At 36.4% G+C, this 14514-nt stretch overlaps 1 protein-coding gene across 2 annotated transcripts; it reads left to right on the forward strand.

Annotated features, from left to right (window-relative positions):
* The first annotated feature begins 2813 nt into the window (after positions 1–2813).
* On the forward strand, positions 2814–13608 carry LOC133301853 (flowering time control protein FPA). Of its 2 annotated transcripts, none has more exons than XM_061501556.1 (6): positions 2814–3274; positions 7059–7304; positions 7778–7858; positions 8067–9079; positions 9601–11026; positions 13369–13608. In XM_061501556.1, the coding sequence occupies exons 1-5, from the start codon at positions 2972–2974 to the stop codon at positions 11012–11014; spliced, it is 3057 nt and encodes a 1018-aa protein (XP_061357540.1). In that variant the 5' UTR covers positions 2814–2971; the 3' UTR covers positions 11015–11026; positions 13369–13608. The 2 variants fall into 2 exon arrangements, with proteins under 2 accessions (XP_061357540.1, XP_061357541.1); XM_061501557.1 differs by lacking the exon at positions 13369–13608 and adding an exon at positions 11584–11709.
* The last annotated feature ends 906 nt before the right edge of the window (positions 13609–14514 follow it).

The following is a 14514-nucleotide window of genomic DNA, read 5'->3' on the forward strand; positions in this document are numbered from 1 at the left end:
CCCGTACTAATCCGCCGTCGGAAGCTTGATGTACGCAATGATTTGCACTAGACCCGACTTGGCGTATGCTGTTGGAATAGTAAGTCGGTATCTGTCAAACCCCGACAAAGAGCACTAGGAAGCAGTGAAGTGGATCTTTAATTACCTCCAAGGTACGACCAATTTATGCCTCTGATTTGGAGAAGGAAAAGTTGAGTTGCAAGCCTACTCAGATTCTGATTTAGGGGGAGATTCTAACTCGAGGAAATCGATGACGAGATACATGATGAGATTTGTCGGAGGAGCTATCTCTTGGCAATCAAGACTTCAGAAATATGTTGCACTATTGACAACTGAGACTGAGTACATTGCCGCTACTGAGTCAAGCAAATAGATGCTGTGGATGAAGAAGTTCCTCATGGAACTCGGCCATGATCAAGACAAGTACGAGCTGGGTTGTGACAATCAAAACGCAATCCAACTTGCGAAGAATTCAACCTTCATTCCCGCACTAAGCATATTGATATGAGGTATCACTGGATTCAGGATGTGGTGGAAGGTGGAGAGCTCGAATTTGTCAAAGTGCACACTGACCATAATTGGTCCGACATAATGACAAAGCCGGTTCCAGCAAAGAAATTTGTTGGGCTTCCTCCTTCGATGCTAAGCCCAAGTCCATTGAGGGGTTTCCTAAAACCCTAAACCCTAGATCTCACCCCCTCTATATATTCATTAATTGTGGGAGGAGGCTAGGTTAGAAGATTGAGAGAAAAATATTTGAGTGATTTGAGAGGAAAGCTTTAAGCTTTGTATTTGAGAGATCTCTAGAGAGAGTTTGAGTAAAACATCTCTAGGGAGGTTTGATTATCACCATTTGTTGGAGAAGTCGAGTTAACCATCACATTAGTGAATTTGATTCTTTGTAACCATTATTTTCATAGTGAATTTTTTGAACTGGACTAGGTCCTGTGGGTTTTTACTTCTTCATTGTCTCGGTTTTCCCACGTTAAAATCTGTTTGTGTTCTCATCTCTCTCTCTCTCTCTCTCTCTCTCCTGTTTGAGTTTTGATTTTAGCTGCGTTGCCCGACCTGGTGAGGTTCAGGCCGAGGTAATTGCCGAGATCTGAGATCCAGTATCTCATTGACTGACTTGCGCAAAAGGCTGTTCAGCCGACTTGAGGGACCGAGTTCCCAACAATGTTAAACACAGTTGCAACTCCAACGGTCATGAAAGAAGCATTATTTACAAAACTCGGTTAATCACGTGCATGGGAATAAGTACCAACACCTGTTTAATTTTTTTTTTAGAGAGCATTAACATAGAAAAAATTTGGATATCATAAAAGTTTAATAACAAATAAAATACTATTTAATTGTAAAATAAAAATTAAAAATTTATGACCAACAAGTTGAACTCGTTTTGACTCACTTTTAGGCGGTGAGAGTTGAGGTGGTTGGTGGGTTAAAAACCTCAATCCAACCCGCTTTGTTTTTGGTAGGTTAAAAGATTGACCCACCAGATTCAATCATATTACCATCTTTATGCTTCATCCGTTTATGAAACATTTGGTTTTTGTCAAATATATAGCACTCTAGCTATCATAATATACAATAGATAGATTTTGTTATAAGTCCAAATTTGAAATCAAACCTCTAAGCCCAATGACCTATGTTGCACCGACATCGACACGAGACATATGACATGACACGATATTCCTACACATTAATTCTAAAAAATGTTAAATGTTGACACGTTAGGACACGTTTTGATATTATATAATATTTATAATTTATGTAGTGTGTATTATATTTAATATTCAATAATTTAACAAAAAAATAAAGCTAAACTTATAATACCTATCAATTTTGCAAAGAAACATAAGATATCCCAAATATTTATATTAAACTCAATAAAATAGTAATCGTAATCCAACGGTTATAATAGTTGAAACTCAAAATGCAATGCAACGTAATCTCTGAACATTTTTTGAGTCTTTGCAATGAGTATTGGAGTGTCGGGAAGTGTCGAAAAGTATCGGACACGACACGTCATGAATTTTGAAGTGTCAGTGCTTCATAACCAATGACACTCCGGCTATTACTTGAGATTTTGTCGTTGCCCAACAATTTAATCTTTTTACATTTACTATTATTTTTATAGAGATATAATATTCTACCTATACTTTTTTTTTGTCTACTTATCTTCAATATCATTGGATTAGAATCTCATTCTTTCTCTTTCATCTTGAGATTCTGATACAATAATATTAAAGATAAGTAAATAAGGTAGGAAAAAATAGATAGAATAACTTATCTAATTTTTATATTATTAGATAATATTTAAAGGGAAAAATAATTCTTATATTACTTGAAAAGTGTTTTGCATATTGTAATCCTTCAATTTACGTGAAATTGTCTTTTTAATAAATATGAGATCTACAACTAGCTGAGTAAAAAAAAAACAATTCTCATGCCTTGAGAAAATTAAATCCCATCTTTAAATCAATAATACCTAAACACATAGATCCTAGTACTTTGAAGACAGAGAAGAGGAAAAAAGAAAGAAAGAAAGAATATTGGCATATAATATAGGAAAACCATTGATTTAATTTATTTAAATATCATCTAATGATATAAAAATGGTCGTAAAAATAGAAAAATTAAATTGTCCAGTAATATAATCTGAAAAAAATTAATTTATTTAAAAAGTGACTTTTTTATTCGTACTCCAACAACATTAAAAGTTTTTGGATACCAATTGTAACGCGTGGCAACCTATTAAAAATTAAATAAAAGGAAATAAAAAACCGAACAAAGGAACCAAAACGATTTAGGGCTTCCTCTCTCTCTATATATCTCACTACGAAAAGTTCAATACTCTCTCCGCTAGGGTTTTTTTCGCTCTCAATTTTTTTTACCACCAATCTCTCGAAGTTTCGCTGGATTCGTAGGGGAAATCTCAGATACATCTTCCGTCGGATTTTCGATAGCAATGCCGCTTCCGACGAAATCAATCAGGCCTGCTCAGGAAGGCGCCGCCGCCGTGAATTATTCGGAGGAGATGGTTACACCCTCCAACAACCTATGGGTTGGGAATCTGGCGCCGGACGTCACCGATTCCGATCTCATGGAACTCTTCGCCCAATACGGCGCACTCGATAGCGTGACCTCGTATTCCGCTCGCAGTTACGCGTTCGTGTTTTTCAAGCGCGTCGAAGATGCCAAGGCCGCCAAGAACGCTCTGCAAGGGTTCTCTCTTCGTGGAAATTCCTTGAAGATTGAGTTTGCTAGACCGGTTTGTTCTCATCTTTGTGCTCTGTTAGATTTCACTTTCTCTCTGCGGATTCGTGTATTTATTCTTCTTCTTCTTCTTCTTCTTGCCACAAACACCGTATCGTTATTATTACATGTCAGATTCTTGTTTTTCTTTGTTCCTCTTTTTTCGTTGCTAATTATCTCCCGAATTTCCTCGATATGCATGCTCGTTGAACAAATCAAATCCCTATCTTCAACAATTTTCGTTTTCTGTCTCATATGCATTTGAACGAAGAAATCTTGAAAACTCGTTGTGCATGCGATTGGTTGGTGCGAATACTGGGATTTTACGTTGAGCCAAATCCCCGAATCCAATCACGTTAGGCGGCGAGTGAATTAGTCGTGATTATAAATAAATTTAAAACACACAATTTTCTGATATTCGAAGCTAAAAATTTTCGTTTTGTTGTTATTTGAAGAGCGAATACTCAAATTCCCGAATTTGGATCGGTAAAAAATGTTGCTATAACTGTTTGCAATTAACAACGTAAATCTTGTCCTGTTAAATAATTTTTATCACCTCAAAGCTAGTTTTGTGGTTGATTTCGTAAGGCACTCAGCTTTGGTTCCAAAACAAATATCGAAAATGTCTAAGATGCTTACTTAGCATATGTTCAATGAATTAAACCCCTCATACAAATGTGCATCGTTCGAGTTATCGAAATTGTAAAAGAGAAGTGCTTGCCTATAAAATCGATTCAAAACTACTTTTATTATCTAATTTGAGATAACCTTAATCCTCAGAAATGTTGCAGAAAATATTTACGTTGAGCGAAACATAGAGCATGTCCAGGCTTCGTGCGTTTTAATTTTTTTTTCCTCCCCGAGAGGAGTTCACGGGACTTCTAGGGTCAACACTTAAAAGCAGTTAGCTGCAATCGTGAGTGACATGCAAATTGCGAAACAGCATCAGTGAAGTAAAACTCTGATCTTTCTGTATATAAAAAAGTATACACCTTCTTCAAAATAAGTGGCAGGGACAATAATTCTTTGTTCCTGACCATAAATATGAAACAACTGTAATGTACCTTGACTTCCTCTCTTCTCCGAAAATATCTTTCCATATTCCGATAGTATTGAAAACTCTGTACATCTTTTACTAAAATAATGTAACTGACTTTTACTATTCTGTCCACCCTTTTATGGTTATTCTTATCTAAGTCCCACCTTTTTTCTATTTTTAGTAAAAGAGTAAGTACTCACATGTAGTAGCGAAAATATGCTCCTCTTCTCCCCAACTTAATTCTGAATAGTCCACAACAATGATATCTAGGAATGAATCAATGAAGAAATATGAGGCCATTATCCTGTGGACAATAGAGGAGAGTGGATTTTGAGGTTTTGAGGACTGGAATTGGAGTACATCTGCTGATGTAGACTTAGAAAAGAATATAATGCAAACAGTAGGGAAGAATGCTTTTTGAAGTCTTTGGAATTGCAGCTTATCCGACATAGGCTTAGAGAAACACACAATGCTGATATTAGAGAAGAATGCTTCGCATCTGATGTGGAGGATAAGAGGCCTAGAGCTATATTGCATCACACAGCACTTCATATCTGCATATTTTTTTTCTATCTGATTACAGCTAGTTTCACCTTGATGATCTTTGCACACCTAGATCAAATACCGCCACTACACTCTGGTGTGAAGCACCAAGCTGATCGATACCAAGCATTATTTGAGATGAAGACTTACGGTGTGAGAAATCTGAACCACTCCTGTTACAGCCATCAAAAAACCTATTGGTCTGCCATACTTAAAAACAAATCCTAGCCCTTCAAATGAATTAACGTGAATGAAAAGAAACTAAAAAGACAAATAAAATAAAAAACTAGACTGGTGCTATAGAAACATGAACAGTAATTGTGCTTTAGTATCATGAATTACACTCCTTTACAATGGTCCAAACTGCAACCTGACGTATAATTATAATGGACCCCCTTTATCTTTCAAAGGACTGTTTTTTAAATCAAGAAACTGAACTTAGAAGGTGCGTTAAACTTCTGAACAGGATTCATAGGAAGGCATTTCTCTGTATTTGGTAATTGAGGGAGGAGCTTGAGATAAGATCTATAGAAGGAAACACCAGTAAAATACAAAATCTAAATTCTACAACTCTATGGAAACGAAGCATTGGATAGAATCAATCATACAAAGAAGGGACTCTAGTTATTTTCTCTTCTATTATGATTTTGAAAGATGAAATTCCAAGAAATCTTAGAATCTTGCTAAGAATAGGAAGTGCAGATGGATAGTTGATGTGGGGATGATGTCCCGTATTAAATGGTAAATGGTTTCAGCTTCAGCCCTTAAATCAAAAGGGGAGCTTTTGCAAGTATTAAATGGTAGCCTTGGTTAGAAATTACAAAGCACTTATGTAATGGTTTGAAGTGAAAAAGTTGTATCGTGTCATATTGTACTATATAATGTTTAATAGTCTTTCCTTATGTTCAGTTCAATTTATATTGCCCTGGGCATTTCACACCCATCTTCAATTAGAACTAATGAAACACAAGTGCTTTTCTTTATTTACTACCCAACTTGTAATATTCTTTCATCTTTGATGTCTCTCCCTTCCTTGACACCATAGTTAGTGTTGTCGCCATGTGAGCTGAGGCCATAGGTTCGATCCATGTAATGATCCTATTGCAAATGCAAAGTAAAGTGGCCTGCTATAACCCTTCCGTGAACTATGGGCAAAATAACAATTTAGTTGCCTTTTATCTTTTGTTTGGTGTCCAAGCCGATTTAATCCGATTCAAGCATTATTGAACCCATATTGGGTGCGGCTCTTCTAACACTATTTCTCCATTCCTTCAAACTCGAAATAGTCTGCCTTTTATCTTTTATTTTTGGTTGTTAGGGGGGTGGGGTGGGGGTTCATGAGATTATAAGGTTCCCAACTATGAAGCACGGACCCGTATTTGACAATGATGTCAAAACAATGCAACGTTTCATAAAATACTTGGCACACTAGTTTTTGATGTTCTTCTTGTTCTTGTGTTTGTGTCTCATGATCATTTGAATGTCGAAGCTTTTGAAGTTTTATAAATTTTATTTTTTTAAGACTTCAATACCTGGTATCAGTAAAATATGGTTACTAAAAAGAAAGGGAAGAAAGTTTGTTAGTTGGAACCCTTGCATGGTGGTTCACTGTTCATGGTTGATGGAAGTAAAGATGAAAACGAATTGATTGTACTGTCTAATTGATGTGGGGAACAATTTGGGTGCTATAAGTAGACTGGTAGAGTGAAGTGTCATCTAGCCAGAATGATGGGCAATGTAGTTTAATAACCATGGTGATTTATGCTTATATTGCCTTAATTTGGGAAATGGTTGAATTCTACACTAAAGGATGCAGGAGCAATGAGAAAAACCAAGCAGGCTGTAACTTCATGATACTGTAGCTGTTACTGTTTGTGATATTGTTCAGCACTTGTGTAGTCCAAGTACTGCGTGCTACTATTTAACTCGAGATTTTTATCCTATATCTCAAAATATAGCTTTCACGTAAAGTCCATATGCATACTGCATTTCCTGAAAAAGTGACTTTATTTTCAATTGTTTAAATGCTGAATCCATAGTAGGGGTTGTGCCTTTGTATAGTTTGAAGCAAAAATACAATTTGTTTTTATTAGTATCAATTTTTTTTTTTATTGTAACGTGTTTGTTACTTTTTTAGGAATATCTGCTTGTAGATGCTAAGATCTGTATTCTTCTAATGTATGTTTAAAATTAAATTACCCAAAAATCCTGATTTCAGGCAAAGCCATCTAAACAGCTTTGGGTGGGTGGTATTAGCCCAGCTGTTACAAAGGAAGAATTGGAAGCTGAATTTCGTAAATTTGGTAAAATTGAGGATTTTAGGTTCTTCAGAGACCGAAATACTGCTTGTGTTGAATTTTTCAATTTGGACGATGCTACTCAAGCAATGAAAATCATGAATGGGAAACGTATAGGTGGGGAGCATATCCGTGTCGATTTCCTACGGTCACATTCTACAAAAAAAGTAAGTTTATGTGTTTTTTAACAAGTAGGAAATAAGTTCATATTTTAGAATGTTGGTTTTGTTTCTTATTTTTTCACTTCCTTCTATTATTTAATTACCTATTATACTACACACATCCTGATGCCTCGTGGTAGATTCTATAGAGTAATTTCAATTAGGTTAGTGGGGAGTGGTTCTTTGAAAATGACGCAGCCTGGAATGCTATTTCTTGCAATAATAAATAATCCATATTTGAGCAAACGACTATTTATAAAGCTTTGTACTGTTAAAAGTGGACTTTGGTTGCTTTTATTTTAAGGCTTGTCTGATCATGTCAATAGTGTTTTTGGATGTGAGCTATATCAGCTTCATTCTAATTAATTTTGTGTTCATGTTTTCTAGGAGTTGGCTGGGTTGTTTCCGTTTTATATAGTTTTTGCTTCAACTGCATGTTATTCTGATGTAGCTAATGTTTCCTTTGCTGATTGCTGTAGGATCAATTGCTTGATTATGGGCAGTTTCAAGGGAAAAGCTTGGGTCCTGCTGATTCCTATTCTGGACAGAAAAGACCACTGGTGAGAGTCCTGTGCAATGTGCATCTGATTGCAAGTGTATTGTATTACCCCTGCTCATCTGTTTTGTCATTGTCTTGTTTGATGTGTTTGTTTTAGGAAGACATGACATTGTTAAGACTTAAGACCGTAAAATGGTTAATGTTTTCTCTGTACATGTAGCTTGAACTTTATTAGACTTCCTTATAAATACTTGTTCTTTTGTCAACAGTATTCACAACCTTCAATGGGGAGGAAGGGTGATGGTCAACCTAGTAATATTTTGTGGATTGGTTATCCTCCTGCTGTTCAGATTGACGAGCAAATGCTCCACAATGCCATGATTTTATTTGGTGAAATTGAGAGAATCAAGAGCTTTCCTTCAAGGAATTTTTCGTTTGTTGAATTTAGAAGTGTTGATGAAGCTCGACGTGCGAAAGAGGGCCTTCAAGGACGCCTTTTTAATGATCCTCGAATTACAATTATGTATTCAAGCAGTGACCAGGTACCTGGCAAAGATTACCCCGGCTTTTATCCTGGAACTAACGGGCCAACACCTGATGTATTCCTGAATGAGCATCCATTTCGACCATTACAAATGGATGTATTTGGTCATAATCGTCCCATGGTTCCAAACAATTTTCCTGGACAGTTACCACCTAGTGGTATTATTGGACCCAACGTACCAATGCGGCCTTTTGGTCCTCAAGGTGGTCTCGAATCCCTTTCTGGTCCTGAGTTTAATGAGATTGGTACACACGACAAATTTCAGGATAGTAGCTCCAAGAGTAAGATGGGTCCAAACTGGAAGAGGCCATCTCCTCCTGCACCAGGGATGTTTTCTTCACCTGCAACGGGTATTAGGCTTCCTAAAAGATCAGCGTCTGGTGCATGGGATGTACTTGACATAAACCAGTTTGCAAGAGATTCTAAACGTTCAAGGGTAGATGGTACTTTGCCTGCAGATGATGTTCCATTTCCTTTAAGGAATATAGATGATCGTGGGTTAGCTATAGAACAAACATATGGAATCGATCCAGTCATTGATGGTGGTGGTTCTGGTCCATTTGTAAACATTCAAGGAAAGAATCACCTTGGTCCAATGAATACACAGATTACTGCTGGAGTACATGGTTCTGTCCAACCTGATACTGATCATATATGGCGTGGAATTATTGCAAAAGGGGGAACTCCTGTTTGTCGTGCTAGATGCGTCCCTATTGGGAAAGGGATTGGGTCAGAGCTGTGAGTATAATTTTATCTGTTCATAATGTATCAATTGGATTTTGCAAATGTGGAAGAGGAAGAAAGAAATTGGAATGTTCCTTGGAATCAGTTTCTTTATGACTTGTTTTGCATTTACCTCTTCCTCATTGCTAACATGGTCCATGTGTAGCATATATTCTTTCCTCTACGTGTTGTTTCTTTTCTGCAGCAAATGTTTAGGTTTTAAGAATTTTACTGGTTTGTGCTGCATGCTAGCTTTTCTAGTATATCTATCTTTGTTCTTCCAGAGTATCATCGGGAAGAATGGTGTGTTTATTGTTCTTTTATATTCTGTTTCTAAAAGAACTGTTCTTAACTGTTGCATTATTGGTTAAGAAGCTACCTAACTTGCTCTTTTTATGTTCTTAAACACAAAGAAACAGGCCCTAAATTTTTGGACCTGAGCCATTTGCTTTTTCCTTAGCAGTTAAAATGTATACGTGTGTTCAGGGTACTGTTTTGATGCTTTAATTAAAGTTTGTTTTGTTCTTTTGCTGCAGTCCTGATGTTGTTGATTGCTCAGCTAGGACGGGGTTGGATATACTCACAAAACATTATGCTGATGCAATTGGTTTTGATATTGTTTTCTTTCTGCCTGATAGTGAAGATGATTTTGCCTCATACACTGAATTCCTACGCTACCTTAGTGCAAAAAATCGTGCTGGTGTAGCCAAATTTGGTGATAACACCACCTTATTCCTTGTACCCCCTTCTGATTTCCTGACAAAAGTTTTGAAAATCACTGGACCTGAACGTCTATATGGTGTGGTTCTTAAGTTTACGCCAGTGCCAAGTAGTGAACCCATGCAACAATCACCGCATTTGCCTATACCATCAACTCAGTATATGCAGCAGATTCCTCCTTCGCAGGCTGAATATGGTTTGATTCCTGTAAAGGAGGAACAGGCTTTACCAATGGATTATAACAGAATGTTGCGTGATGATTCTAAGCTTCCTGCTAAACCGGGCTATCCAGATACAGGTGGGGCCCCTTCAGTTCAGTGTGTGCCTCCTGATTATGCTCCTAATACCACTACTGTGTCCCAAGCGGGAGTTGCTTTAACACCTGAGCTTATTGCAACTTTAGCTTCTTTACTCCCTTCGACTACACAATCATCTGCCAGTGATGGTGCCATGTCAGCAGTAGGCTCCTCAACTATGAAGCCTCCATTTCCTCCTGTGGCACCTAATGATGGAAACCAATCTCATTTGTGGAAACAAAATCATCAAATTGCAGATCATTCCATTCATCCTCCTCAACAGTTGGGGGGCATGTATAGCTTTCACACTGCTCACTATCAGCCTTATCCACCAGCATCTGCTCCTGGCCACACTGCTCAAATGGTCTCTGGCAGTTCTCATATGCAAGACCATGCTGCCAACCTACAACAGCAAGGTGCTGTTTCATCCAGACACGTGTCTAATTTCGTGATACCTACTCAAAGTGGACAAGTAGCTGTATCTCCCCATCTCAGTGATCATTATCAGGTCGAAGTCTCCCCCAACACTCAGAAAGGCTTTGGAGTGGTTCAGGGATCAAATGCTTCTGTTTTATACAATTCTCAGGCATTCCAGCAACCTAACAACAATTCTCAGGCTTTCCAGCAACCTAACAACAATTCTCAGGCTTTCCAGCAACCTAATAATAATTCTATTGGCTTATCTAATCAAGTTAACAATGTTAATCCTTCTCAGCAACAAACTGTCATGCCATATGCAGTGGACCAAGTAAACTCAGACCCTCCCAATCATCAGCAACTTCCTGTCTTTGGAGTTGGTCAAGGCACATCAGAAGTGGAGGCTGATAAGAACCAGAGATACCAGTCAACATTACAGTTTGCTGCCAATCTTCTCCAACAAATACAGCAGCAGCAGCAAACCCAAGGAGGACATGGGCCAGGAATTCAACAATGAGAATTGTTTTCTGTAAGTAATCATCCCATGACTAATTCTTTTCCCAAATATTCTTTATGTCATAGATGTAAAACTACATTGCATGTGTCATTCGGGCTACATACCTTAGGTGCAAATCTTAGTGTAAATGATCTGTTGGTTCTAAGCCTGAAATCCTGAAAACCATATACATGGAAAATATGGAATATCTTAGAGCAGATGTTTTGTGTCAAGAACTCTTTGTAGTCCAAATTTTTGTGAGGAGTATCTTAGAGCAGGTTGCACAGATTTTCATCTTGTTTTGTGCGCTATCTCTAATTCTATTCATTATTATCTTATTTCTGATTGGTTTACATCTGTTAGGCTTTAAATTTCATCACATATTGTTTTTGATTTCTGTCTCTGATGTGTCATAATGTTTCTTTCTGTCTTTGTCATTGCTATAACGTACCTTCTCAGTTTGTTGAATGTGTTCATAGATACCATTAGCGTGACATAAAAACTTGGCATATTGAGTCTTGTACTTAGCTCAACTGCGCTTGCACAGTAATAACTTTTTGCTTCTAAGTTTTGACCCCATTATTTTTTAGCGATTGGCTGTGATCTCTCTCCGGGTTTTTTTCCATCCCTTGGAAGGTAGTTTTTAGGGTAGGAAATTCAATCACCGTCTAACTTATTTTACATGAGGTGTAATTTCCACTATGTAAGAATCTTGAATGTGCTTCTAAAGATTATGTGAGGAATACTTGCTGATTAAATTTGTATATTTAGAGTTACCGTTGTTTACTACTTTCCTAGTTAACCATAATCAGGGATTCGTTGGCTGAATCAACAAATTTGGTACCACATGCCAATTGTGACTTTCCGCTAATTTTTCCTATGTTTCTTTCGTTTTTATTACTCGAATACTGAGAACGCATAGGAATTACAAATTCTGCTTCGGGTTATGAAAGGTGTAATAATGTGAAGATTAATAACCTCAAAGATCTTGACACCCATTGAAATTTATAGCAACTGTGAAATTTTGGTTTAGAGATTAGTTTAACTGACTAGTAGCTTATGAAATTTTGGACAGGAAACTTTAGCTGAAAGCTTGAGGTCATAACTGCACTTAGTAAATTTAAGGACTATTATATAATATTCACGCAGTCAGTCTCATTATTGCAATTGGTATCTAATGGCATATGCTAAACTCAACCTCTTACCTCCTAATATGAAGGCCAACTTAAAGGAGTAAGAGTAGCGCCTATTCTTAGGAAAGACCAGCACCTGGATATCACTTGTTTGCTTGTCTTTATTAAAATGATTTGAAATTTTTTTAGGAACTTATTATCATGGAAAGGCTTGCAAACAGTTCATTGTAGCATTTTCATGAATGTTCTAATAGTCCTGATGGCTTTGTTTGAGGAGACATGGGAACAAAACAGAGTCAGATGTGTTATGGTGGTCTAGTTGGAAGTCCATTCCTTGTTATTACATGTGGAAATTCAACAAGATGACAACAATGGTCAACAACTTTGAAATGAAATTGAATGATAAATACATACTTAGGTAAAACTTCTTCATGTCCGCTATTTAATTGACTTGGTGTAACTTAGGAGGAAAGAGGAGTCTTTTAGACTGTAGAAAAAATGAAAATCACTCATATTTTTGTTTATTAAGTAAGTCACTTCAAATGACTTCATGTCGAGTATCAGGTTGTTGCCGTGGTATTATTGGTTTGTCGTTAATAGTTCAATGCTGATTCTAACCGATCTATTAAGTTATGCATTCAAAGCTTCATTTCAAGGTTCAGTCTTCAAATTGTTGGACCTTGTCGTTCATGGTTTGGCATCAAGTTCGCAGCGCTGCAAATTTCTGTCTGATTAAGTTCTACATTAATCACAATGGTTATATTCAATAAATAATGACTGATTCAATGCTCTATCAATATTAGCGATTAAAATGGCTCTTTGATTGCGATTTCACCAGTTTAATTTTATATCAAGAATTTATTTGGAGTGTTCAGGTTTGCAGGATTGTCATTCATATTTGGGTTATGGTCCCGAGTCAGAAAGTGCGATGTGATTTTTCCTTTCGTAACATCTTTTTTCTGGCTCGTTGTATGTGTGTGAGTTTGTGTTTTTTTTTACCCTCTTCTTAAACTAACCTTTATCCATGGGCTAAAATGTTGATTCTGTTAATAAAATGTTGATTCATAATGGTTTTACGCGTATCAACACACAACTTTATTTGATTTATTATTCTCTTTGTATTTTGCGACAAGGTAGTTTCTGTGCAACGGGGTTATGAAGTTGATAAGTATTGTTAATAAGCTTATAAAATCATCATATCCTAATCGTGTCGTTTATTTTCTATTCTTTATGAACGCGTAGGTAATGGCTGTGCTTAGAGAGATGCATGTGTGCTTGCGACCGAGGTGACGACGACTTTACCAGCGTTCGACAGTTATTTCTATTAATTATTTCGAAGAACTCGCTTTTTTTTTTTTTTTTGGTACAACTTACTGTCCTAACATCTTTGCTCTCTACGAACTACAAAGGTGTAAGGTTGTTTTTTTGTTGTTTCTTTTTGTTGAATGTACATAACAATTTTCATCGAATATCTTGTTCCAATGGGAAAACGAGTTTTTTTAGTAACCTACGCGCGGCGTGCATTGTAATCGCGATTGTGGGTCTAATTAATTACTACTCAGATGTTGCGTTTGAAATGTTTGCGAGTATTTTGGAATGAGAGTACAGTTTCAAAGGCTGATGATATGACACTACCGGTTGTGCTACGTGTTATGTCTTATTATTAGATTTCACTTGAATCAACTAAAATTTTGTTATAATTTAATGGTGGATGAAGTGAGAAACAACTGTGATGTTTGCTTTTGAATAGATAATACCAAAGGAAGGCAATTATTTCCGCAATATTTTGACCAAATCAAATAATTGACTTCAAATTTGGTATAATATACCAAATAAGAAAAAAGTTAATGTCAAGAATGTCTTCTTTGAAGTGTTGTTGATGTTGCATATGAGATTATTTCCGGTGCTCTAGTAGTAGATATTCTTTTATTTAATATAATAAAAGTGAGATTTATATAGCATCAATTGTAAAGGAGGGAGTATAATAAATGATGTTATTATTATTATTATTATTATTATTTTATTATTTATTTTCACAAATTAATCGCTTCGTGAAATTTGAATTCTTGCAATGAATAGGTAAAATTCAATCATAAAATTCAGGTTACTAATAAAATTAGTGTTTTAAAACTCAACCAGTCATCAATTCAGTTAAGGTAGTGAGTCTTTGATTCAACCGTGGATTACTAATTCAACTAGTTTAATTAAATTTATATTAAATTATAAATAAATATATTATAAATTCAACACTACTTATCATAGGCTGAATTAGCCACTGACCCGTCGGCTTTCATTTGACCCACGAGTCAATGAGACCTGATCGAGGTAACCGGTCGAAATCGTTTCAATTGCATGACCGATCAAATGACCAGCTCAAACTAGTGCCAT

The sequence above is a fragment of the Gastrolobium bilobum genome, unplaced genomic scaffold (genome assembly GCF_033153095.1).
Source record: "Gastrolobium bilobum isolate Gb01-03AN ecotype WA unplaced genomic scaffold, APGP_CSIRO_Gbil_v1 utg42558, whole genome shotgun sequence".
NCBI classification, from domain to species: Eukaryota; Viridiplantae; Streptophyta; class Magnoliopsida; order Fabales; family Fabaceae; genus Gastrolobium; species Gastrolobium bilobum.